A 27,790-nucleotide genomic window follows, 5' to 3' on the forward strand; every position below is an offset into this window, starting at 1 on the left:
ACTATGCTGCAAAAGGCATTTTGGAATTCGCGGTTAGACCAGGCTGGCTGCACTTCGTTCTTCACTAGGTTGTATCCAGGATGGCTGCACTTCGTTCTTTACTAGGTTGCATCTGATGCTGCAACCATGTTGTAAAAGGCATTTTGGAATTTGCGGTTAGACTAGGCTGGCTGCACTTCGTTCTTTACTAGGTTGCATCTGATGCTGCAACCATGCTGCAAAAGGATTTTGGAATTTGCGGTTAGACTAGGCTGGCTGCACTTCGTTCTTTACTAGGTTGCATCTGATGCTGCAACCATGCTGCAAAAGGCATTTTGGAATTTGCGGTTAGACTGGCTGGCTGCACTTCGTTCTTTACTAGGTTGCATCTGATGCTGCAACCATGCTGCAAAAGGCATTTTGGAATTTGCGGTTAGACTGGGCTGGCTGCACTTCGTTCTTTACTAGGTTGCATCTGATGCTGTAACCATGCTGCAAAAGGCATTTTGGAATTTGCGGTTAGACTGGGCTGGCTGCACTTCGTTCTTTACTAGGTTGCATCTGATGCTGCAACCATGCTGCAAATGGCATTTTGGAATTTGCGGTTAGACTGGGCTGGCTGCACTTCGTTCTTTACTAGGTTGCATCTGATGCTGCAACCATGCTGCAAAAGGCATTTTGGAATTTGCGGTTAGACTGGGCTGGCTGCACTTCGTTCTTTACTAGGTTGCATCTGATGCTGCAACCATGCTGCAAAAGGCATTTTGGAATTTGCGGTTAGACTGGGCTGGCTGCACTTCGTTCTTTACTAGGTTGCATCTGATGCTGCAACCATGCTGCAAAAGGCATTTTGGAATTTGCGGTTAGACTGGGCTGGCTGCACTTCGTTCTTTACTTGGTTGCATCTGATGCTGTAATCATGGTCTTTGGGTTAGACATTTTGGCTGCACTTCGTTCTTTACTAGGTTGCATCTGATGCTGCAACCATGCTGCAAAAGGCATTTTGGAATTTTCGGTTAGACCCGGCTGGCTGCACTTCGTTCTTTACTAGGTTGCATCTGATGCTGCAACCATGCTGCAAAAGGCATTTTGGAATTTGCGGTTAGACTGGGCTGGCTGCACTTCGTTCTTTACTAGGTTGCATCTGATGCTGCAACCATGCTGCAAAAGGCATTTTGGAATTTGCGGTTAGACTGGGCTGGCTGCACTTCGTTCTTTACTAGGTTGCATCTGATGCTGCAACCATGCTGCAAAAGGCATTTTGGAATTTGCGGTTAGACTGGGCTGGCTGCACTTCGTTCTTTACTAGGTTGCATCTGATGCTGCAACCATGCTGCAAAAGGCATTTTGGAATTTGCGGTTAGACTAGGCTGGCTGCACTTCGTTCTTTACTAGGTTGCATCTGATGCTGCAACCATGCTGCAAAAGGCATTTTGGAATTTGCGGTTAGACTAGGCTGGCTGCACTTCGTTCTTTACTAGGTTGCATCTGATGCTGCAACCATGCTGCAAAAGGCATTTTGGAATTTGCGGTTAGACTAGGCTGGCTGCACTTCGTTCTTTACTAGGTTGCATCTGATGCTGCAACCATGCTGCAAAAGGCATTTTGGAATTTGCGGTTAGACTAGGGCTGGCTGCACTTCGTTCTTTACTAGGTTGCATCTGATGCTGCAACCATGCTGCAAAAGGCATTTTGGAATTTGCGGTTAGACTGGGCTGGCTGCACTTCGTTCTTTACTAGGTTGCATCTGATGCTGCAACCATGCTGCAAAAGGCATTTTGGAATTTGCGGTTAGACTGGGCTGGCTGCACTTCGTTCTTTACTAGGTTGCATCTGATGCTGCAACCATGCTGCAAAAGGCATTTTGGAATTTGCGGTTAGACTAGGCTGGCTGCACTTCGTTCTTTACTAGGTTGCATCTGATGCTGCAACCATGCTGCAAAAGGCATTTTGGAATTTGCGGTTAGACTAGGCTGGCTGCACTTCGTTCTTTACTAGGTTGCATCTGATGCTGCAACCATGCTGCAAAAGGCATTTTGGAATTTGCGGTTAGACTAGGCTGGCTGCACTTCGTTCTTTACTAGGTTGCATCTGATGCTGCAACCATGCTGCAAAAGGCATTTTGGAATTTGCGGTTAGACTGGGCTGGCTGCACTTCGTTCTTTACTAGGTTGCATCTGATGCTGCAACCATGCTGCAAAAGGCATTTTGGAATTTGCGGTTAGACTGGCTGGCTGCACTTCGTTCTTTACTAGGTTGCATCTGATGCTGCAACCATGCTGCAAAAGGCATTTTGGAATTTGCGGTTAGACTAGGCTGGCTGCACTTCGTTCTTTACTAGGTTGCATCTGATGCTGCAACCATGCTGCAAAAGGCATTTTGGAATTTGCGGTTAGACTGGGCTGGCTGCACTTCGTTCTTTACTAGGTTGCATCTGATGCTGCAACCATGCTGCAAAAGGCATTTTTGGAATTTGCGGTTAGACTGGGCTGGCTGCACTTCGTTCTTTACTAGGTTGCATCTGATGCTGCAACCATGCTGTAAAAGGCATTTTGGAATTTGCGGTTAGACTGGCTGGCTGCACTTCGTTCTTTACTAGGTTGCATCTGATGCTGCAACCATGCTGCAAAAGGCATTTTGGAATTTGCGGTTAGACTGGGCTGGCTGCACTTCGTTCTTTACTAGGTTGCATCTGATGCTGCAACCATGCTGCAAAAGGCATTTTGGAATTTGCGGTTAGACTAGGCTGGCTGCACTTCGTTCTTTACTAGGTTGCATCTGATGCTGCAACCATGCTGCAAAAGGCATTTTTGAATTTGCGGTTAGACTGGGCTGGCCGCACATCGTTCTTTACTAGGTTGCATCTGATGCTGCAACCATGCTGCAAAAGGCATTTTGGAATTTTCGGTTAGACTAGGCTGGCTGCACTTCGTTCTTTACTAGGTTGCATCTGATGCTGCAATCATGCTGCAAAAGGCATTTTGGAATTTGCGGTTAGACTGGGCTGGCTGCACTTCGTTCTTTACTAGGTCGCATCTGATTCTGTAACCATGCTGCAAAAGGCATTTTGGAATTTGCGGTTAGACTGGGCTGGCTGCACTTCGTTCTTTACTAGGTTGCTTCTGATGCTGCAACCATGCTGTAAAAGGTATTTTGGAATTTGCGGTTAGACTAGGCTGGCTGCACTTCGTTCTTTCTTACGTTGCATCTGATGCTGCAACCATGCTGCAAAAGGCATTTCGGAATTTGCGGTTAGACTAGGCTGGCTGCACTTCGTTCTTTACTAGGTTGTATCTGATGCTGCAACCATGCTGCAAAAGGCATTTTGGAATTTGCGGTTAGACTAGACTGGCTGCACTTCGTTCTTTACTAGGTTGCATCTGATGCTGCAACCATGCTGCAAAAGGCATTTTGGAATTTGTGGTTAGACTGGGCTGGCTGCACTTCGTTCTTTACTAGGTTGCATCTGATGCTGCAACCATGTTGTAAAAGGCATTTTGGAATTTGCGGTTAGACTAGGCTGGCTGCACTTCGTTCTTTACTAGGTTGCATCTGATGCTGCAACCATGCTGCAAAAGGCATTTTGGAATTTGCGGTTAGACTGGGCTGGCTGCACTTCGTTCTTTACTAGGTTGCATCTGATGCTGCAACCATGCTGCAAAAGGCATTTTGGAATTTGCGGTTAGACTGGGCTGGCTGCACTTCGTTCTTTACTAGGTTGCATCTGATGCTGCAACCATGCTGTAAAAGGCATTTTGGAATTTGCGGTTAGACTAGGCTGGCTGCACTTCGTTCTTTACTAGGTTGCATCTGATGCTGCAACCATGCTGCAAAAGGCATTTTGGAATTTGCGGTTAGACTAGGCTGGCTGCACTTCGTTCTTTACTAGGTTGCATCTGATGCTGCAACCATGCTGCAAAAGGCATTTTGGAATTTGCGGTTAGACTAGGCTGTGCTGCACTTCGTTCTTTACTAGGTTGCATCTGATGCTGCAACCATGCTGCAAAAGGCATTTTGGAATTTGCAGTTAGACTGGGCTGGCTGCACTTCGTTCTTTACTAGGTTGCATCTGATGCTGCAACCATGCTGCAAAAGGCATTTTGGAATTTGCGGTTAGACTAGGCTGGCTGCACTTCGTTCTTTACTAGGTTGCATCTGATGCTGCAACCATGCTGCAAAAGGCATTTTGGAATTTGCGGTTAGACTAGGCTGGCTGCACTTCGTTCTTTACTAGGTTGCATCTGATGCTGCAACCATGCTGCAAAAGGCATTTTGGAATTTGCGGTTAGACTGGGCTGGCTGCACTTCGTTCTTTACTAGGTTGCATCTGATGCTGCAACCATGCTGTAAAAGGTTTTGGAATTTGCGGTTAGACTGGGCTGGCTGCACTTCGTTCTTTACTAGGTTGCATCTGATGCTGCAACCATGCTGTAAAAGGCATTTTGGAATTTGCGGTTAGACTGGCTGGCTGCACTTCGTTCTTTACTAGGTTGCATCTGATGCTGCAACCATGCTGCAAAAGGCATTTTGGAATTTGCGGTTAGACTGGGCTGGCTGCACTTCGTTCTTTACTAGGTTGCATCTGATGCTGCAACCATGCTGCAAAAGGCATTTTGGAATTTGCGGTTAGACTAGGCTGGCTGCACTTCGTTCTTTACTAGGTTGCATCTGATGCTGCAACCATGCTGCAAAAGGCATTTTTGGAATTTGCGGTTAGACTGGGCTGGCCGCACTCGTTCTTTACTAGGTTGCATCTGATGCTGCAACCATGCTGCAAAAGGCATTTTGGAATTTGCGGTTAGACTGGGCTGGCTGCACTTCGTTCTTTACTAGGTTGCATCTGATGCTGCAACCATGCTGCAAAAGGCATTTTGGAATTTGCGGTTAGACTGGGCTGGCTGCACTTCGTTCTTTACTAGGTTGCATCTGATGCTGCAACCATGCTGCAAAAGGCATTTTGGAATTTGCGGTTAGACTAGGCTGGCTGCACTTCGTTCTTTACTAGGTTGCATCTGATGCTGCAACCATGCTGCAAAAGGCATTTTGGAATTTGCGGTTAGACTAGGCTGGCTGCACTTCGTTCTTTACTAGGTTGCATCTGATGCTGCAACCATGCTGCAAAAGGCATTTTGGAATTTGCGGTTAGACTAGGCTGGCTGCACTTCGTTCTTTACTAGGTTGCATCTGATGCTGCAACCATGCTGCAAAAGGCATTTTGGAATTTGCGGTTAGACTGGGCTGGCTGCACTTCGTTCTTTACTAGGTTGCATCTGATGCTGCAACCATGCTGCAAAAGGCATTTTGGAATTTGCGGTTAGACTGGGCTGGCTGCACTTCGTTCTTTACTAGGTTGCATCTGATGCTGCAACCATGCTGCAAAAGGCATTTTGGAATTTGCGGTTAGACTAGGCTGGCTGCACTTCGTTCTTTACTAGGTTGCATCTGATGCTGCAACCATGCTGCAAAAGGCATTTTGGAATTTGCGGTTAGACTAGGCTGGCTGCACTTCGTTCTTTACTAGGTTGCATCTGATGCTGCAACCATGCTGCAAAAGGCATTTTGGAATTTGCGGTTAGACTAGGCTGGCTGCACTTCGTTCTTTACTAGGTTGCATCTGATGCTGCAACCATGCTGCAAAAGGCATTTTGGAATTTGCGGTTAGACTAGGCTGGCTGCACTTCGTTCTTTACTAGGTTGCATCTGATGCTGCAACCATGCTGCAAAAGGCATTTTGGAATTTGCGGTTAGACTAGGCTGGCTGCACTTCGTTCTTTACTAGGTTGCATCTGATGCTGCAACCATGCTGCAAAAGGCATTTTGGAATTTGCGGTTAGACTGGGCTGGCTGCACTTCGTTCTTTACTAGGTTGCATCTGATGCTGCAACCATGCTGCAAAAGGCATTTTGGAATTTGCGGTTAGACTGGGCTGGCTGCACTTCGTTCTTTACTAGGTTGCATCTGATGCTGCAACCATGCTGCAAAAGGCATTTTGGAATTTGCGGTTAGACTAGGCTGGCTGCACTTCGTTCTTTACTAGGTTGCATCTGATGCTGCAACCATGCTGCAAAAGGCATTTTGGAATTTGCGGTTAGACTAGGCTGGCTGCACTTCGTTCTTTACTAGGTTGCATCTGATGCTGCAACCATGCTGCAAAAGGCATTTTGGAATTTGCGGTTAGACTAGGCTGGCTGCACTTCGTTCTTTACTAGGTTGCATCTGATGCTGCAACCATGCTGCAAAAGGCATTTTGGAATTTGCGGTTAGACTGGGCTGGCTGCACTTCGTTCTTTACTAGGTTGCATCTGATGCTGCAACCATGCTGCAAAAGGCATTTTGGAATTTGCGGTTAGACTAGGCTGGCTGCACTTCGTTCTTTACTAGGTTGCATCTGATGCTGCAACCATGCTGCAAAAGGCATTTTGGAATTTGCGGTTAGACTAGGCTGGCTGCACTTCGTTCTTTACTAGGTTGCATCTGATGCTGCAACCATGCTGCAAAAGGCATTTTGGAATTTGCGGTTAGACTGGGCTGGCTGCACTTCGTTCTTTACTAGGTTGCATCTGATGCTGCAACCATGCTGTAAAAGGTTTTGGAATTTGCGGTTAGACTGGGCTGGCTGCACTTCGTTCTTTACTAGGTTGCATCTGATGCTGCAACCATGCTGTAAAAGGCATTTTGGAGTTTGCGGTTAGACTGTGCTGGCTGCACTTCGTTCTTTACTAGGTTTCATCTGATGCTGCAACCATGCTGCAAAAGGCAATTGGAATTTGCGGTTAGACTGGGCTGGCTGCACTTCGTTCTTTACTAGGTTGCATCTGATGCTGCAACCATGCTGCAAAAGGCATTTTGGAATTTGCGGTTAGACTGGGCTGGCTGCACTTCGTTCTTTACTAGGTTGCATCTGATGCTGCAACCATGCTGCAAAAGGCATTTTGGAATTTGCGGTTAGACTGGGCTGGCTGCACTTCGTTCTTTACTAGGTTGCATCTGATGCTGCAACCATGCTGCAAAAGGCATTTTGGAATTTGCGGTTAGACTGGGCTGGCTGCACTTCGTTCTTTACTAGGTTGCATCTGATGCTGCAACCATGCTGCAAAAGGCATTTTGGAATTTGCGGTTAGACTGGCTGGCTGCACTTCGTTCTTTACTAGGTTGCATCTGATGCTGCAACCATGCTGCAAAAGGCATTTTGGAATTTGCGGTTAGACTGGGCTGGCTGCACTTCGTTCTTTACTAGGTTGCATCTGATGCTGCAACCATGCTGCAAAAGGCATTTTGGAATTTGCGGTTAGACTAGGCTGGCTGCACTTCGTTCTTTACTAGGTTGCATCTGATGCTGCAACCATGCTGCAAAAGGCATTTTGGAATTTGCGGTTAGACTGGGCTGGCTGCACTTCGTTCTTTACTAGGTTGCATCTGATGCTGCAACCATGCTGCAAAAGGCATTTTGGAATTTGCGGTTAGACTAGGCTGGCTGCACTTCGTTCTTTACTAGGTTGCATCTGATGCTGCAACCATGCTGCAAAAGGCATTTTGGAATTTGCGGTTAGACTGGGCTGGCTGCACTTCGTTCTTTACTAGGTTGCATCTGATGCTGCAACCATGCTGCAAAAGGCATTTTGGAATTTGCGGTTAGACTGGGCTGGCTGCACTTCGTTCTTTACTAGGTTGCATCTGATCCTGCAACCATGCTGCAAAAGGCATTTTGGAATTTGCGGTTTGACTGGGCTGGCTGCACTTCGTTCTTTACTAGGTTGCATCTGATGCTGCAACCATGCTGTAAAAGGCCTTTTGGAATTTGCGGTTAGACTGGGCTGGCTGCACTTCGTTCTTTACTAGGTTGCATCTGATGCTGCAACTATGCTTCAAAAGGCATTTTGGAATTTGCGGTTGGACTAGGCTGGCTGCACTTCGTTCTTTACTAGGTTCCATCTGATGCTGCAACCCTACTGCGAAAGGCATTTTGGAATTTGCGCTTAGACTGGGCTGGCTGCACTTCTTTTTTTACTAGGTTGCATCTGATGCTGCAACTATGCTGCAAAAGGCATTTTGGAATTTGCGGTTAGACCAGGCTGGCTGCACTTCGTTCTTCACTAGGTTGTATCTGATGCTGCAACCTTGCTGCAAAAGGCATTTTGGAATTTGCGGTTAGACTGGGCTGGCTGCACTTCGTTCTTTACTAGGTTGCATCTGATGCTGCAACCATGCTGCAAAAGGCATTTTGGAATTTGCGGTTAGACTGGGCTGGCTGCACTTCGTTCTTTACTAGGTTGCATCTGATGCTGCAACCATGCTGCAAAAGGCATTTTGGAATTTGCGGTTAGACTGGGCTGGCTGCACTTCGTTCTTTACTAGGTTGCATCTGATGCTGCAACCATGCTGCAAAAGGCATTTTCGAATTTGCGGTTAGACTGGGCTGGCTGCACTTCGTTCTTTACTAGGTCGCATCTGATGCTGTAACCATGCTGCAAAAGGCATTTTGAAATTTGCGGTTAGACTAGGCTGGCTGCACTTCGTTCTTTACTAGGTTGCATCTGATGCTGCAACCATGCTGCAAAAGGCATTTTGAAATTTGCGGTTAGACTAGGCTGGCTGCACTTCCTTCTTTACTAGGTTGCATCTGATGCTGCAACCATGCTGCAAAAGGCATTTTGGAATTTGCGGTTAGACTAGGCTGGCTGCACTTCGTTCTTTACTAGGTTGCATCTGATGCTGCAACCATGCTTCAAAAGGCATTTTGGAATTTGCGGTTAGACTGGGATGGCTGCACTTCGTTCTTTACTAGGTTGCATCTGATGCTGCAACCATGCTGTAATAGGTTTCTGGAATTTGCGGTTAGACTGGGCTGGCTGCACTTTGTTCTTTACTAGGTTGCATCTGATGCGGCAACCATGCTGCTAAAGGCATTTAGGAAATTGCGGTTAGACTGGGCTGGCTGCACTTCGTTCTTTACTAGGTTGCATCTGATGCTGCAACCATACTGTAAAAGGTTTTTGGAATTTGCGGTTAGACTGGGCTGGCTGCACTTCGTTCTTTACTAGGTTGCATCTGATGCTGCAACCATGCTGCAAAAGGCATTTTGGAATTTGTGGTTAGACTGGGCTGGCTGCACTTCGTTCTTTACTAGGTTGCATCTGATGCTGCAACAATGTTGTAAAAGGCATTTTGGAATTTGCTTTTAGACTAGGCTGGCTGCACTTCGTTCTTTACTAGGTTGCATCTGATGCTGCAACCATGCTGCAAAAGGAATTTTGGAATTTGTGGTTACACTAGGCTGGCTGCACTTCGTTAAGGTTGCATCTGATGCTGCAACCATGCTGCAAAAGGCATTTTGGAATTTGCGGTTAGACTGGGCTGGCTGCACTTCGTTCTTTACTAGGTTGCATCTCATGCTGCAACCATGCTGCAAAAGGCATTTTGGAATTTGCGGTTAGACTGGGCTGGTTGCACTTCGTTCTTTACTAGGTTGCATCTGATGCTGTAACCATGCTGCAAAAGGCATTTTGGAATTTGCGGTTAGACTGGGCTGGCTGCACTTCGTTCTTTACTAGGTTGCATCTGATGCTGTAACCATGCTGCAAAAGGCATTTTGGAATTTGTGTTTAGACTGGGCTGGCTGCACTTCGTTCTTTACTAGGTTGCATCTGATGCTGCAACCATGCTGCAAATGGCATTTTGGAATTTGCGGTTAGACTAGGCTGGCTGCACTTCGTTCTTTACTAGTTTGCATCTGATGCTGCAACCATGCTGCAAAAGGCATTTTGGAATTTGCGGTTAGACTGGGCTGGCTGCACTTCGTTCTTTACTAGGTTGCATCTGATGCTGCAACCATGCTGCAAAAGGCATTTTGGAATTTGCGGTTAGACTGGGCTGGCTGCACTTCGTTCTTTACTAGGTTGCATCTGATGCTGCAACCATGCTGCAAAAGGCATTTTGGAATTTTCGGTTAGACTGGGCTGGCTGCACTTCGTTCTTTACTATGTTGCATCTGATGCTGCAACCATGCAATAAAAGGCTTTTTGGAATTTGCAGTTATACTGGACTGGCTGTATTTCGTTCTTTACTTGGTTGCATCTGATGCTGCAATCATGGTCTTTGGGTACGACATTTTGGCTGCACTTCGTTCTTTACTAGGTTGCATCTGATGCTGCAACCATGCTGCAAAAGGCATTTTGGAATTTGCGGTTAGACCCGGCTGGCTGCACTTCGTTCTTTACTAGGTTGCATCTGATGCTGCAACCAATCTGCAAAAGGCATTTTGGAATTTGCGGTTAGACTGGGCTGGCTGCACTTCGTTCTTTACTAGGTTGCATCTGATGCTGCAACCATGCTGCAAAAGGCATTTTGGAATTTGTGGTTAGACTGGGCTGGCTGCCCTTCGTTCTTTACTAGGTTGCATCTGATGCTGCAACCATGCTGCAAAAGGCATTTTGGAATTTGCGGTTAGACTAGGCTGGCTGCACTTCGTTCTTTACTAGGTGTCATCTGATTCTTCAACCATGCTACAAAAGGCATTTTGAAATTTGCGGTTAGACTAGGCTGGCTGCACTTCGTTCTTTACTAGGTTGCATCTGATGCTGCAACCATGCTGCAAGAGGAATTTTGGAATTTGTGGTTAGACTAGGCTGGCTGCACTTCGTTCTTTACTAGGTTGCATCTGATGCTTTAACCATGCTGCAAAAGGCATTTTGGAATTTGTTGTTAGACTGGGCTGGCTGCACTTCGTTCTTTACTAGGTTGCATCTGATGCTGCAACCATGCTGCAAAAGGCATTTTGGAATTTGCGGTTAGACTGGGCTGGCTGCACTTCGTTCTTTACTAGTTTGCATCTGATCCTGTAACCATGCTGCAAAAGGCATTTTGGAATTTGCGGTTAGACGTGGCTGGCGGCACTTCGCTCTTTACTAGGTTGCATCTGATGCTGCAACCATGTTGCAAAAGGCATTTTGGAATTTGCGGTTAGACTAGGCTGGCTGCACTTCGTTCTTTACTAGGTTGCATCTGATGCTGCAACCATGCTGCAAAAGGCATTTTGGAATTTGTGGTTAGACTGTGCTGGCTGCACTTCGTTCTTTACTAGGTTGTATCTGATGCTGCAACCATGCTGCAAAAGGCATTTTGGAATTTGCGGTTAGACTGGGCTGGCTGCACTTCGTTCTTTACTATGTTGCTCCTGATGTTGCAACCATGCAATAAAAGGCATTTTGGAATTTGTAGTTATACTGGACTGGCTGTATTTTGTTCTTTACTTGGTTGCATCTGATGCTACAATCATGGTCTTTGGATACGACTTTTTTGTGAAGGAATATGGTCAATTTGATCCCCTAACTCTGCTCTTAACTCTATGAAGTCGATTCGGGGGAAACTGTAGGGTTTGAGCACGAGTATTAAGAGAATTGCAAGAACTTAAAATACAATAAATGTGCAAATTTATCATACAGTTTCTACGAGGGATGTAGAAGTTCCCATTGAATTAGGAATAGAAAGCAGTATGTAAAGTGCAAATGGTGTTCTGATCTTTTGAAGACTTTCATGGTATTAGTCCTGTTCCTATTTGTGGCGCTTTCTGTTCGTTTTAAGTCTGATTTGATAAGTAATCCTAATTTCTCCTCCTTACGGCTGTCATTTATTTATTTATTTTGATTTGTGTTCATTTTAAGCTCGAGTTATTATTTGATATTATATCTATTTGGCTTAATACAGCTCTTTACTTTTCTTTTAAAACTTCTTTTATAGTTAAACCTTTTTTAAACTGATTCTTCAAAAAGCTGCGCTAAAAGAAACGATTAAAGAGTGCAGGACACTTTGCACGTGTTTATTGCGACAAACAATGCTTTAGGCTTGGCACATGTGAATTTAAATGGCAAATGGTCACGCTGATAATTTGGGGGAGCCCCAAGAAGGTTAGGGACCTAAGTTATAGCTTCTGGCCACAAAGGCACGTCTTAATTACGAAGAATGCCGTAATTAAGCTAAATGTGGATTCAAAGGACTTTTTTCAGCCCAAGGAAGGAAAATACCTAGATGTTCTTGAACATCTTCAACATTATTCCTGCAAAATTGATTGTTGCGGTTGCATTGTCTATTTGTACCACGTCCCCTGGAATCTTGGAGGAAAATGGTAGTGCATTGCTATGGCAGCTTTGCACCAAGGGCACCGGCAAGCTCAACCATTATTTTCCAAAGATAACGTAAGGTGACAACTTATGTCAAAAACAATCTGAATCGAATTGTCTAGAAATCAGAGATATGTTTATGAGTTGGATTCATGTCTTGATTTACTTGTGTTGATTTAGTTCTGTAGTTGTTCCCTCTACACACACAAGCCATAGAGCCTTTTTTTTGAGGCCAGAAGTATGAGCTGTTTTTTTTTTTTTGTATATTTTGACAAGAAACAAATTGAGCTGATGCAAAATTGGTTGAAATTTTTGGTAAAATATAATTGGAAAAAAATGAAAATATAGTAGGGACTGTAGCAGGACATCTAAAGGAATTATAAATCATAACCGCCATAGAAATTCTGTTTATAGCATTCCTGTTTAAATAAAGTTGCATTTGTGTAACCATATTTACAAGCCGAACTGCCACTTTATTGATAGTTTGTCTGAGCGTATTTTGAGGGTGAATCAAACACTAAAAATGGGACTAAGTGGGGTATTTCCTTTCAGATTGGAACATATGCAACCGTAAAAATTATAACAGAGGAGAAAATTATTTGATGATATAATAATTAAAACATTAAATAATTATAAAATTATTTCTAGCTGCAGAAAAAAATGGAAAAGAACTGTTCGTAAGGTATAAGGAAATTGAAATGAACATTATTTGAAATACAGCAAAAGAACAAAGAGATACACCAACAAAACTGATGAGAAACGGAGAAAATTAATTAAAATAAGATTAAAAAAGTAGAAAAAAATATCAGAGGATAAAATTATTTATTTAAATAATAATTAAACAATTATGAAATTGTTTCTAGCTGGAGAACAAAAAAAAATGAAAAAGAGTTATTCGTAGGATATAAAGAAGTTAAAATGAACTTTATTTCAAATACAACAACAGAACAAAGAGATACAACAACAAAACCATGCTCTACAAACTTGCGCTTGTCCAAGGAATCAGTTACCACGCTAAAACGAACCATCTAAGCTACATAAAATAGAATGAAAAAAGAAGGTGATGCCAGCTAAAAGAAATCAATGCGAAATCATTTATTTGGTATATATATATATGGCAAAAACATGCAATGTATCCTCGTTGTTTTCTTCCCGAGACAAAAACAAAGCAGAATGAAATAATTATATGTATGATAATTAAATAATGTTTTCTAGTGACTTTTAAATTATTTTAACAATTAGTATAGTCATTTTCCTGTACATTGCATAATTTATAACCCGCATAAGTTATAGAAAAGCCAGAACGGGTCTCTTCCAGTCCTGGAGCAAAATTAGGAATACTGCGCATGTTCAGAGATGGACCTGTCTTTTTTTTCTTTTTCTTTTTATTTGACAGGATGCATTGCATTATGTTGACAAAGAAACGTCATATTAATCTCGAATTTTGTTTATTTTTTTGTCTGCTTTTGAGATTCCAAAAAGGGGGGGAGAGGGATCAGTCAATCCTCATTCCTTGCGAATATCCATTTTAATCATATATGTATGTTATGATCGACTTACTTCCATAACTACGACGTAATTTAACTTACATTTCATTGCAGGTGTTTGGGACGTCGAAGATCCCTTTGAAAGATTTGCCGACATTAGAAGTACGACTTGTCGATGCAGTCCCAGAAGCATTTCAGTTAGTATTAAGCTACATCTACACCGACCGAATTGATCCTTTAAAGAAAAGTAAGTTTTAGTGTTACTGTTTATTCCTGTCAGTTTATACTAATTTTAGAATGACCTAAAAAAACAAAATTTTTGACAAAAACATAATTTTTTTGCTGAACAGCTATTATTGACAATTAGTTTAAGGTAAAGAATACAGCGTGGGACTTTACAATCCCTACTGGCGGTGCTGATCATGGCCCTTCAGCCAGGAAGTGCAATGAGAGGCTGGGAGTCAGCCATCCTTTGCTTTGGCACACCCTTTCTGTTTACCTTTCTCATATTTTTCCAGGTACCCATTTAGAGTTGGGGTGACTGTGGCTGAGCTTAAAGATTCACGCCACTGATCCATATTCCAACCCAATAACCAGCGACGCCACGACCCAGACCCCTTTCCTCAAAGACAAAGGATTTCAAATCTAGCGTGCTTAACACTCGGCTATTGACAATGGGGTTCTTTCTCTACTAGGTTACACAAAGAAGAAGCCAAAGGCTTTTTCATGTGTACGATATGCAAGGCTGTATCCAGGATTTATTTAGGGGGCTGTTTTACACCAGGATTTTTTGGGGGGCTACATAAAAATAACCTAAGTACCCATTAAAAATTTGTTTCTGTCCATTTTTTTTACGCTTTTACGAGTCAGACGGATTTTTTTTTGGTGGGGGGGGGGGCCTTTACGATATGTCCTTCGATTTTTAATATATTGATGATCAATTATTAAAACAAATTAGCTTTTGTATCTACTTTCTATCTTTTCGTAAATCGAATGAAATGGAAGATGGAAAAATACTTTACACTAGTTCCAAGTTCTCTGGCAATGAGCAGAAATGCCCCTATCCATGATTGATCGAACACAGATAGCTATGCTTTTTCGATTTTCCCTGATCCCAAGCGTTCTGGAGAAGGTTCAAGCTTGTTGGAGCTCTCAAGTGACATTAATTATTCGGAGATGACCTCGTCTAACTTAGTGCAAAATTTTCCTCAGCTTCTTGTACTAACAAGCTGAGGAGGTTTTTTGAACAGGTTAAACGATGTCATCTCCGAAAAATTCCTTGATATCAGCAGATACCGCTAGGAATTTAATTAGATTGTAGGTCAGAGAACGGGGTTCACTTCTCCATCCTGCAGAATATCCGCCACGGACTGGAAAAGGGAGGATTTTCTAATTAAGTATGTCATGCAGTGGCCCGGCTGCAGTGACAATCTACCATTGAATGGAAATAGAATGCAATAGAAAGCGTTTGGTGGTTGGGCTAGTTAAATAAAGTTTAATCCTCTTGAAAGCATTTTTCCAGTATTTGCAGAATTCATTACATGTTTAAGAACTGGATTACGTCCCATACCATTGACGATAAAAGCTTATAAGGCAGTATTGAAAGCACCCTAGCTCTAGATGCCTGTCAAAATATCAGCGGAAATACCTGAATGACGTTAGAAATACGCCGTAAATGACGCACAATTTATGGCAAGAGGCACTATGAACAATATTTTTGCTTTGGATCTTGGCCTTGCTTTAAAACATTCCAGAAGTTGGCAATTTCTTGTTATAGAGAATATGGATTTCGGAGAAAGATTTTAATGTTGAGACGGTGTTCTTTATCACCTTTGGCGTTAATTGGGGAGGGGGATTTCTCCCCTAGATTTTGAAAAACGTAGTTTTGGGGGTAATTGTAATGTAAGAAATGACTTTTTCGGTATTTTCGTTGAAAAATTACAAATATACCACCCCCATAGTTTTGGAAAAATAAATTTTGCGTCCCCCCCCCCCCACCCTTTGAATTTTCTCGAGTGAAAAAGTGTTTTTTTTTTTTTTTGTTACTATTGGTCGTGATCTGCCCTCTATTGGGCTGGAGCTGCCGCTGCAACCGTGATTCCTGTAGTTAATAGAAAAATAATGAGTTCAATTAATGAAAACATATAGATCACATGTATTAAATATACATATACAAATGATCATAATATACAAAATGAATTAAAAAAACCTAATTCGGTTACTGCCATACCCACAACAAAAACATTTTTGCTTAGATTTAGCTTTGCAATTATAGCAGTTGAAAAGCATAAAGTATCGCAAGATATAAAAATCATAAGTCAGCTCTAGATTTTAACTTTTTTTTGTGTGTGTTTCAGATTTAGCTCGAAATTTTAGTCTGTCACAAACTATTTTGTCACGAAGTTTGTTTGAATTTGCACATTAACACACTAGCAAAATCCTTTTTGAAGATCTTGGATTAATGAAAAATAGCAGCTCTTCAGATGGAGAAATACTAGAGCAAAAAGAAAGACATTTTTGGATTACTCATTTTTGCATTTTCGTGTTCATTTTTATTGCTTTGTTCGGTTTTTGACAAGGAGAGACATTTTGAACAAAAGAGACATGTATGGGTTGCTCGTTTTGCAATTTTTTTTTTTCATTTTTTACGGCTTTTTAAAGTTTCAAAAATTCATACCCAGCCCCCTCCCTCTACTAATTGTTTCATAGCCCTAAGCTATATTAAAAAAAACTTAGTAATCTATAAAACACCATTCGAAAAATGGAAACAATGGGAAAGAAACAAGGAAAAGGGATTTGTTGAAACTTGGTGCATATTATAAAGTAAGGATTTCTTCATTTTAAAATTTAGCCTAGGTCAATATGAAACCGTTTGGGGAGGAATGGATGGGGATGAATTGTCGAAAACGCAAACTAAACATTAATAATGAACATAAAATTAGCAATATAAAAATGTCTCCTCTTTAATTTCGCACGTCCCCTTGTGGAGACTTGTGGAGACGTTAGTTCTTTACCAAACTTAACCGGCAGAGCGGTCTTCTACAGGAATAGCAACGGCACCTAACGGTGCCTAGAATAATCGTAAAATGTCAGTGACACCGATTGAACATGTTAAAGCACACAAACAAAAATATTTCTAGGATTTTAATTTCTATCAAACCCAGCTCGAGTCTCTGGCCTCACTAATGTCTTGTAGATGCCTCTAAAAATTAATTTCTAGATTAACTTTAACGATGAAAGAGAAGTATAATTATGTTCCCCTAGGAAAGTGTTTACAGGAGGGATTTGATCCTGTTTATAATTTACAAGTCGGTGCATAAATTGGCATATAATTTTGTTATAATACAATATATAATTTTTCCATTATTAATGGATATTTCGGTTATTAAAATTAGTTTTCCTCAAATGTCAGTAAAGAGTGATGTTAGATATTGAACCGAACTTCTTCTACCCTTCATACAACGGGACTTGGATTCTAAACCTCATCTACCGTGGCCAGAGCTGCTGTTCCTTCAATACCCGGTGCTGAACCCAGTGACAATCTTTGAACCTCTTTAAGTTGGATTTAATAGCTTAAGAATATTACTCATTTGACAGCGCTGCATAGCAAGCACAGATTGTCATTCTTGAAAAGTTAAATATACAAGTTTAGAAAGGGCAACACTGTGCTTTGGATAAACAATGTATTTTCACAATTTTTTGTTCGAGTCAAATGTCGATGTGATGTTAGATTGTGAGCCAATAATTTTCTTTTTTTCTTTAATTCTAAACCTCATCTACCGTGGCCAGAGCTGCTGTTCCTTCAATACCCGGTGCTGAACCCAGTGACAATCTTTGAACCTCTTAAAGTTGGATTTAATAGCTTAAGAATATTACTCATTTGACAGCCCTCCATAGCAAGCATAGATTGTCATTCTTGAAAAGTTAAATATACAAGTTTAGAAAGGGCAACACTGTGCTTTGGATAAACAATGTATTTCCACAATTTTTTGTTCGAGTCAAATGTCGATGTGATGTTAGATTGTGAGCCAATAATTTTCTTTTTTTATTTCCTTGAATTCTCAACCTCATCTACCGTGAGCACAGTAGCTGCTCCTTCAATACCTGGAGCTGTACCAGTGATAGTCTTTAAACCTTTTTAAATTGAATTTAATAGCTTTAGAATATCACCCGCTTGGCAACGCTGCATAGCAAGCATATTGTCATTCTTGAAAAGTTAAATATACAAGTTTAGAAATGGCAACACTGTGCTTTGGATAAATAATGTATTTCCACAATTTTTTGTTCGAGTCAAATGTCGATGTGATGTTAGATTGTGAGCCAATAATTTTCTTTTTTTTTCCTTGAATTCTCAACCTCATCTACCGTGAGCACAGTAGCTGCTCCTTCAATACCTGGAGCTGTACCAGTGACAGTCTTTAAACCTTTTTAAATTGAACCTAATAGCTTTAGAATATCACCCGCTTGGCAACGCTGCATAGCAAGCATAGATTGTCATTCTTGAAAAGTTAAATATACAAATTTAGAAATGGCAACACTGTGCTTTGGATAAATAATGTATTTCCACAATTTTTTGTTCGAGTCAAATGTCGATGTGATGTTAGATTGTGAGCCAATAATTTTCTTTTTTTTTCCTTGAATTCTCAACCTCATCTACCGTGAGCACAGTAGCTGCTCCTTCAATACCTGGAGCTGTACCAGTGACAGTCTTTAAACCTTTTTAAATTGAACTTAATAGCTTTAGAATATCACCCGCTTGGCAACGCTGCATAGCAAGCATAGATTGTCATTCTTGAAAAGTTAAATATACAAGTTTAGGAATGGCAACACTGTGCTTTCGATAAATAATGTATTTTCACAATTTTTATTGTTTTAGTCAAAGAGCCTAGCAACAACAACGTAGTCCTATTGATGATGGATGTTTATCGTTTAGCTGTTCAATTTCACATGAGGCGATTAGAGCATCTCTGCGTCCACTACTTGGAGTCGACAATCAGTATTGACAATGTTTTGTTGGCTCTTCGTAATGCCTCTCAGCTGAGACTCTATTTTATTAAAGAGTTTTGTATGAGATTCACTGTTAAAGAATCAAATTATAACACAATTGTTATGAGTCAAGAGTTTGAAACATTGGATCAGCCATTGATGGTGGAAATTATTCGAAGACGACAAATGCCCCAATTAAGGAGTGCTGATTCGTCTCAACTTGATACTACGGGTAAGAAAATTCAGCGTCAATATAGCGATAAAAGAACCAAAAACAAACCAAGAATTCCAAAAAACTATAAATGGGTCTATGTCAAATACGTAAAAATGTTAAAAACAAAACAAATTAAGCTTATAAAATTAGAAGGTCAATGCCAAATCAGCAAAAATGTCAAAACAATGAAAAATCGAAAATTAAAAAAAAAAGATAAAATAATTAAAACAGAAATACAAGTTAGTTGTGTGACTAAAAAATTAAAACGTCAAAATTTACAAAATGGACATTAAAATTAAAATTATGACATAAAAAGTGAATGAGGGGGGGGGGAGGCTGCGGATTCACTGATTGAATACGTCAACTATGTAAGGGGTGAAAGTTCTTCTATATCTTTCAGTGGAAGCTGCTATTGGGGCAAGAAGGGGGATTTTTGTTTAAACGGATCGCGGGATGTGGGCTCGAAGGAGTGAATATTAACGACGGAAAAGGGGAGTTGTCCGAGAGTTGTGAAGGACATTGTTGGCGAAACGCAAGGAATTTTTTACCCTCCTTTCCTTATAGGTGACTAGATTAGCTCCCCGAAGGTGGGAAATATAAGGAACCTTACCCTCATTGAAGATAGTTCTTGGGTACCTCTTTTGGATTGTATTTATTCTGTCCGACAATGTAATAGAGATGCCAGGATGCCAAACAGGACAGGTGTGCTTGAGGGTTGGGCATACAAATGAGAGAAACTCCTCAAAAAGTGCGTTCAGGGCATTTAAATTCTTTAAGAAGTCTAAGAACGGGAAATGCGGCATTTACACATTTTAAGATGCCATTAATATGGCAATCCCATTTTAAGTTGCTCGAGATTGTAAAACCCAGCACATTTCAGAGGGATTGGACGGGAGAAAGAAGGGGGAGTTTTAAGGAAATTAATATTTTAAACCGTTCACTTTAAAGGGTTGACTCTAATATCGTTAGTAGCAGCTTCGGCTGATATCGATTCCAAGATGTTCATTGGGTTACTTTTCAAACTTTTGAAATATGTCTCTAAGACAGTTAGATTGTAAATGAATTTCCATCTATCCGGGAAATCGACACCAGGGTTGTTTATCATTGCAAGAAATAAAGTTGGACCTAAGAGGGTACCTTGGGGTACACCATTATAAATTGGGATGGAATCAGAATATGCATTCGGGTATTTCACGACTTGTTTTCTATTAGACAGGAAAGATGCAGTTATTCTAATTAAATAAGAGTGAACTAGAAAGTCATTGGATAGTTTTCCCATCAGTATCTTGTAGTTAATTAAATTAAAAGCTTTTTGTAAATCAACAGCGATAATATTGAGCCAGTTATTCTGTTTTTAAGGGTCTGACATACCGTGTCGCATAGGTGAACGAGAGAGTGGGTGGTAGATGTAGAACTTAAGTTTCCGAATTGTCGTTGGCCAACATTTCGGATTATCTATACTTTCAATCCGTCAGCTAAAAAGCTTCATATAACTTGGAAAAAACTATAGTAAGAGTAATGGGACGGACACCATCAAAATCTTGCTTGTTATCTTTCATTTTTACGGGAGTAAAAAAACATAATTTCCAACAATTTGGGAATTTAACCGTAGAGGTGATTTTATTAAAAATCGAAATGTCTAGCCGACGTACTGCTCTCCTTAATGTTCTGAATTTTTGTCTCTGCATCTGAGAACGAAATAACGGGAAATTGAGACAACACAAATCATGAAGATTGGGGAGGTAGGGTCTGGACTATGGAGGAAAGAAAATTGTTCAGAACATTGGCTGTAACTGAGGGCTACTCTTAGAAATAAAAATCTGTGTTATTATGTGTTTTTCCGCAATAATTTTTCTATTAAGCTTTTGTTTTGGCTTTGTAGAAAATAAATCCTTGACTTTACATTTGTAATACGAAGAAGCAGATTTATATAGTTCTTTTTTTATATGTTTACGCAGTGAGTTAGCTTTGGATGTTTAAACCCTCCTAAGTAGACTCATTTTAATTCTAATTAGATTCTTTAATTGGCTAGTAATGTGCAGTCTGTTATTAGAACATGTTTTTACTTTTTTCTCAGGGAAGGAATCTAAGTCTTTTGTTATAATTAGATTTTGGAAGTTAGAGACCTTAACATTAAATTGCATATTTCCTCTTAAGAGTTAGCCAGTTTTCATTAATCATACAAGATCTAAATTCGAAAAGGCAATCATTGGCAATTGGGTAATAAGAGAACTCAGTAACAGAATAAGTACGATTAAAGCTGGAGAGAGCCTTCATTAATAAACAAAAATGGTAGGTTCCTCCTAATAGAAGCAAAGGGTCAGGTGGGACATAGAAAGAACGTATATTGGCACAAATCAAATCAAGAGTAGAATTCTCTTTGGTTGTTGGTATTTTTACTTCGTGTTTTAAGTTGAGGGAACTACAAAGGGAATTTAACATTAGGTCATTAGAATCACCTACTAGGGAAATACCGCCGTTCGGGAATTTGCAGAGAACAAAGCGGGCACTGTTATACAGTTGCTGGTAGAATCACTTGTGCAGCATTTTGACGTGGAGAATAATAAAAGCAGCAAAACGCAATCAAATTAAAGGGGCGTGGTAAATCTTTGGGTCTTACACTTACCCGAACGATTTAATCATAATCTGAAAGGTTGGGAGCATTATTTAATTTAAGAAAAAGACAATTACCTACAAAAGATAGTATTCCACCTCCCTTTTTACGTAGGGGGTGATCATGAGGACGAAGTTTTATGAATTGGGAGCGGTTAATAATTCTCAATAAATCAGGGTTCTTTAATTGAACCTCAGATACGGTAATTACATCAGTTTTGTATAGTTCGATCAATTTGTCAAAATTCAGGCTTTCGGCTTTCGTAACAAGGAGCTGCGGGAAAGTAAAACGATTACTAAAGTGAGAAATTTTGTGTGTTTTAATAGTTGGAGCAAGAAGTGAGTGGGAGGAACGTGGATCTGGAGGAGAGCCATCTTTTTTGGGATGAAGAATGGGGTTCGTTTGGGAAGCAGAATTTAAAAGGGGGCTGAGAGAAAAGGAGGAGAGTGGATAATTTACGGGGATATTATTAACATGGAACGACGGTGAAATGGAGGTAATCTGTTAAACGCCTGTTAGATGGTAATTGCCATGGTGGAAATCGTGATTCATGTCCGACAAGGAGTCGTTGGTTTGTGGGAGAGTGGGGAGGATATAGGGCCACATACTGTAAATGGAGAGGAAATAAGGCTTTTGAGTGAGGGGAAAAGTAGCAAAGGGATGTTTTTTTAGCATGGTAGGAGAAGGAGGGCTGGCTACTGACGTTTGTAAGAGGATTGGTATAATATCGGAACGATGAGGATATTTCTTGTTCATGCGTTCGGGACGGGAGCTGGTTAAAAGAGGAGGGGGTGTTGGTAATCGGAAATGGTTCGTTAATTTTTTAGCTTTGTTCGACGAAATTTGGTGGGAGTTTTTCGCCTGGGCGTAATGTGCTGAAGAAGGACGGCCAGAGGAGGGAGTGATTTATATCTTTTGCAGATTGGTGCAGTTTTATTCCTTGGGGTATATAAATAGAAGGAGGAGCCTTAACGTGAGACCCTTAGTGCAACTAAAACAGTGACCACTGGAAAAAACGGTACAAATGTTAACATGCTTAAAATTGCACTCAAGCATACTTCATTCACCCAATAGGTAAAACTTGCATAAATGTAACAGATTGCAACGACTAGCTCTAAAATTACCACTTAAGAATTATTTACAAATATTTGAATGTTTGATTTCGTTTCTTGAGGTTGTGAGCAGCTGAGGGAGGCCTTGAATAGATTAGGTTGGAGGAGGAGCGTGCATGGATGTGTTTGCTTCAGGCGGCTTGGTGCTGCAGTGAGCTATTAGTAGTAGTAGTAATATTAGTTATAGCCGTGTAATTATGAGAACAATTTTCGCCCAGGTTGCAATTCCCATGCTTGAAAAACTTGCAATTTTCTTTAGCACTGCTACAACAATTATTTTTTCTTAGGAAATTGCTTGAAACACGATCGTGTCTAAAGGTACGGTCATCTCCTATTTTCTATGAATCGACGAAAATCATATCTGCACAATTATGTATTTGAGACTAAGGGGTTTCTTATTTATCAGGTTATTCACTTCGCTACTTCGAAACAATTTTAGATGTCTGTAATAGGGCCTAGGTCACTACAATGATTAGTAGAAATATAATTCTTCAGAGGTGAGACAAAGTCAGACGGATTAGTTTGCCCATGAATAATTGATAAACCTTCAGTATTTTTAAACTGACAGACCCGGTCATTAACATTATTATCTAGATTTTTGGCCTCTACTTGATTGGTGACCTCTACTACTACTACTTCTACTACATATGGTACTAATACTACTATTACTACTATAACCGACACCACTATGACTGCTATTACTACTACTACTGACGCTAAGGGTATTGCAGTGAAACTTCCAGGGTATGTTGAGGAGGATGTTGAATTAAATCGAAATACAGTATTTCGATGCAGGTCATTAAAAGGGCATAACAGCTATGTCCTAGAGGCAGCTTTGGGTATTAGATTAAAATTTTCTCTGCATTTTGAAGGGGATTGTGAACCAGCTCCTAGGTGCTATATGTATATGTACTATATGTATAGGTGCTATATGTATATGTATATGTACATGGTGCTACTACTACTTTGTGAAACACTATGTGTGTGCAGGCTGTCAAAGGGGTCTATGAGGGGTACCTCAAGAACAGCTCAGAATAATAGGTTGTAATTTTCAGGGCATGGTGAACTAATAAAAATCCACTATATGCATTATACAAAATACACTACTATTACTAATGGTAGTAGTACTACTACCGCTACTGCTATTACTAAGACTAATGTTATAAATGTGGAAATTTCAGACTGTTAAGGGGTATGTGTATGTACATATGTACTGTACATATGTTAGTTCCTTGTCAAACGCCTGGAAAACACAGCTTTGGAATAGACTTGGTGAATTAGAATCGGCTTCGTCTCTTAATTATCAATTTAACTTTATATCTTGCATAAAGGGAATAGTGAAAGCTTTTCGCGTTATTGCATTAATAAATAAGTAAAATTCGCATGTTTTGGCTTTTTCTTGAACACCCACCCTCCCTTCTGCCAAAATGTAGAATTTGTGTATCTATCTACGCTACTCCACGGGGAAACTAAGCTTAATTCCATTTTAATCTACCATGGTACTTCCAGCAAATTCATTTACATTAGTAAGTTACTTAATCAATACTTTAGCTTGCATAATTTTTTTTCCTTTCCTGGGTCTACCTGAAAAACGAATCAATTTTGTGCTTCGTCCTCCTAAGTCTTCCTTTCCCAAGTCCTCCTTAGGGAATTCAAGCCTAATTCTGTTTTAAACTGTATTAATCTTTTAACTAAATTGTGTTCCGTTTTTTAGTTATTGATTTTAATATTTTAGGGACTAGTCTTGAACAAGATATGGAGGTTTTTTTGCGCACCGTGGGAAAAGAATTTTGTGACGTAACTCTGGTGTTGGATGGGACCAGATTTCCGGCGCACAAGGCGATATTAACTGCTCGATGTTCATACTTTGAAGGAATGTTCAGATCTTTCATGCCCGAAAATAATGTTGTTACTGTAAGTTTTATAGATGGCACTACTGCTTATAACTTGCTGGTCTTGACAGCTGCCTAAGAATTCTTTCGCATACATTTTTGCAGTTAGTAACTCCATTTTCGTCGAACGTACGTGTTCCCAAAATTTATCTTGTGACTCAGCTGAAATTATGGGAAGAATTCATACATCATTCATACGAAAATTCATCCACCAGACATCAGAGAATTCATACATTATGGGAAGAGTTCATACATCAATACGATAAATAATTTCTTTAACCACACTTCTTTTCTATTTACAAAATTTAAGAGAGAGAATAACAGGTATAACTTGAATTGCAGTGGAACAAAAAAAAAAAAAAAAACTTTAAATCATAAAATACGAATATTTCGACTCTGCGTCCTGGAGCCGTTTTTCAGCAAGAAAAAAATAAAGTTAAATTTTATCACATGTAAAGAAAAAGACGAAAAAAAAAGAAACCAAAAATTAATAAATTTTCATTCAGTGTTCATCCAGCTGTCAAGCAGTGAGCATTAATAGAGGATTATGTGTTGGATTATTTCACAACTACATTGTATGCACTTGGTATGAAATTAAGGCTTCCGATCAATTTTTACATTGTCCTATACTGAGCTTTATTGGCCTATGCAAGTATACTGGCGCGATTTATTGTCAAGAGTAGTGTGGAGTTTTTTCCCTAAAGAAACGGTTCTTAAGGGGAAAAGGTTGTTATATGAAGTAAGTGGTTGTAATTATAGATGCGTAAAGTACGCAGAAATTACTTCATATACGAAAGGGGACTGTTCCCTCCTCAACGCCCTGCTCTTTACGCTAAAGTTTTTACTGTTTTAAAAAGTAAAGTTGAGAGAAAGAGTCAAACTTTAGCGTAAAGAGCGGGGCGTTGAGGAGGGAGCAGCCCCTTTCATGCACGAAGTAATTTCTGTTCGTTTTAAGTTTTAATGTCGCTCCTTACTTTCAGTTAAAAAAAAACTTGTTGATTTTTATTTAATATGAACTAAGATTCAGGCCATGTTTGTTTCAAGTAGCTTTTCGCAGAATTGAGAATGTGTGTGCTCGGTTGATACATTTTCGGCAATTTAGCGGAGGCTTGGTTCTTTGGTAATACCATGCAGTAAACGTCGTCTTTCGAATGTGAATCGAATGTGTGTTTTCTTCTCTGTTGCATTTTTTTTTCTGTCGATAGAAACGGTGGATCAATAATCATGTTCGAAAAATGTTGCCGTTTATGAGGCTTGCTAAAGTCGAATGAAGCAAAGGTAATCGGGGTAAAATGAGGATTTACGTTAAAACAATGGTTTTACGAAATAGTATAAAATAACTGATAAGTGGATACTTAATTTTGGCCAAAAGAAAGTATGGTCAGCACCATTTAGTGCTATTTAGCAAACTCCTTAATTTTTCTCTGCCTTTTCAATTTACTCTGTGCCTTAATATTACTTGCTACCAGTGTTTGACTTTTTGTTCTACTATTTTGACTTTTTTAATGCAACGACTAAATGTCAGCATGTTAGATTAGCTTTATGTGTTAATGCCTTCGTGCAGTTTACTTTTAATTTCTATGCCAAATATTTTAAGATGAAGATTCACAGTGTTTAAAGGTCCGGCTCTGAGTAGTTCTTGAGAATTGGAATCCCCAAGGATTTTACTTGTTTTTACTTGAATACTACATAGAGTGTTTTTTTTTTAATAGAATAGTGAGGGGATTTTTTGACTTTTAAGGTTTTAACGCTTATACGTAATCAAGACCTGAGGAATATTTTTTATTATTCCAGCTTAAATTACTCGCAAAAGATTTGTTAGGTTTTTTTTTGAAAATTCAAAGACTTTCTTTATAGAAATGCTTTTGAACTTTTTATAATTTTTCTGAAAAACGAAAGCTATTTGTCATCTTAGCAAACATTGTATACTCAAGAGATCTTATTAATTCTCACTTGAATACTTGCAAAGGCCATTTTTATTAGAGTAAAAGTTATTATAGTATTGTAAGTTTGGAATACCTAATGGAACAGCAACACTGGACGTATTGCATGAATACCTACCATATTCAGTTATCTACCGATTTTGGCCCATCATCCTCTAGTCCATCTTTATATCCCGTCCATGAGGGTTACCCGCGAAGCCCTCTTCTGGGACGCAATTTTGTCATTAAATTCCTTTATACTTTTAAGTCTAAATAGATGTATGATATCCTCTTTCCAGTAACTCTTCGGACTTCTTGCATGTATGAATGTATTTTTTCAACCTAACATCCTCCACACTAAATAGTCCACACAAATCTTTACCGATTACTACCGGAAAAAAATCTGTCATTTTACGCCCAAACTATTCATGTTGTCTTAGGACGAGGGAGGGGGGGCAGTCATTTAGCATAATTTAAAAGATAGCCTTTTCCAGATTAAACATTCCCTCTCAAGTTTTTAACATGTTAGTACAATGTTTACTCTTGTGCCGTCTGCATCTTCCGGATCTTTAGCAGTTTATTCCATGGCCTACACTTCATAGCTCCTTATTTCATAGTTAAGTGCTTTTTACACTTTCTTTTTATTCCTCTTATTCACGTAATAATGCTTTCTCTACTTTCCCCATGTGTTCTTCCGCATCTTCCAGATCTTCAGCAGTTTCTTCCACGCCTCCACTTGACACCGCCTCAATTTATTTATAATGCTTTCTCCACTTGTTTTACATTCCTCTCTAATTCATATTTTAGTGCTTTCTCAACTTTCTTTACATTCCTCTTATTTTCATGTGATCTGTCACCCAAATAAGTCCTATACGAGCTCCCCTTCTCTCTATTAAACTTAAAACATTTTCATTATTAATCCAGATGAGTTTCTTACTATCTTTCCTAAGGCACCATCAGCAACCTCACTAACTTTTTTCGGAAATCACTCCATCTATCTTGTATGTTTTTAAATTTTAGAACCTTCAGTTTAGTATTTGACCGTTTTGGGAAAGTTTCTTTAAAATTTTTATCCTGGAGTCTACCAAAGTTATAGCTTCCCGAAAGGTGGTCACCCCTCCTAAGCTTCAGCTTTAGGCTAATCCTAGACAATATTAGATGATGAACTTTACTTTTAATATCAATAACAACATTTGTATATACCCTTGTATCTTGTATTGATCCTGCCTGTCTTCGATTTACAATAATATAATCAATAAGGTTAGGTATATTGCCATCATGTGAATACCATTTTAACTTATTAGCCATTTTATGACGGAAAACTGTATTGATGATAACTACATTGTTATTCCTACGAAATTGCAGCAGTCTGTAACCGCTAATGTTTTTTTTTTCTACACCAAAATTACATAGGTAAGGACACCATCTATCGCTAATTCCATCGACCCTTTCATTGAAAATCCCCTAA

The 27,790-nt window shown here is 40.0% G+C and overlaps 1 protein-coding gene across 3 annotated transcripts in view; it reads left to right on the forward strand.

Annotated features, from left to right (window-relative positions):
• LOC136034446 (leucine-zipper-like transcriptional regulator 1) overlaps positions 1–27,790 on the forward strand; it is a 187,701-nt gene that overhangs the window by 127,946 nt on the left and 31,965 nt on the right. For all 3 annotated transcript variants that reach the window (XM_065715626.1, XM_065715627.1, XM_065715628.1), the window contains 3 exons: positions 13,697–13,829; positions 18,459–18,800; positions 24,244–24,422. In XM_065715626.1, the coding sequence (XP_065571698.1) occupies positions 13,697–13,829; positions 18,459–18,800; positions 24,244–24,422 (654 nt within the window). The remainder of the gene's footprint in view (positions 1–13,696; positions 13,830–18,458; positions 18,801–24,243; positions 24,423–27,790) is intronic.

Source organism: Artemia franciscana, chromosome 13, assembly GCF_032884065.1.
Source record: "Artemia franciscana chromosome 13, ASM3288406v1, whole genome shotgun sequence".
In the NCBI taxonomy this organism is placed as follows: Eukaryota; Metazoa; Arthropoda; class Branchiopoda; order Anostraca; family Artemiidae; genus Artemia; species Artemia franciscana.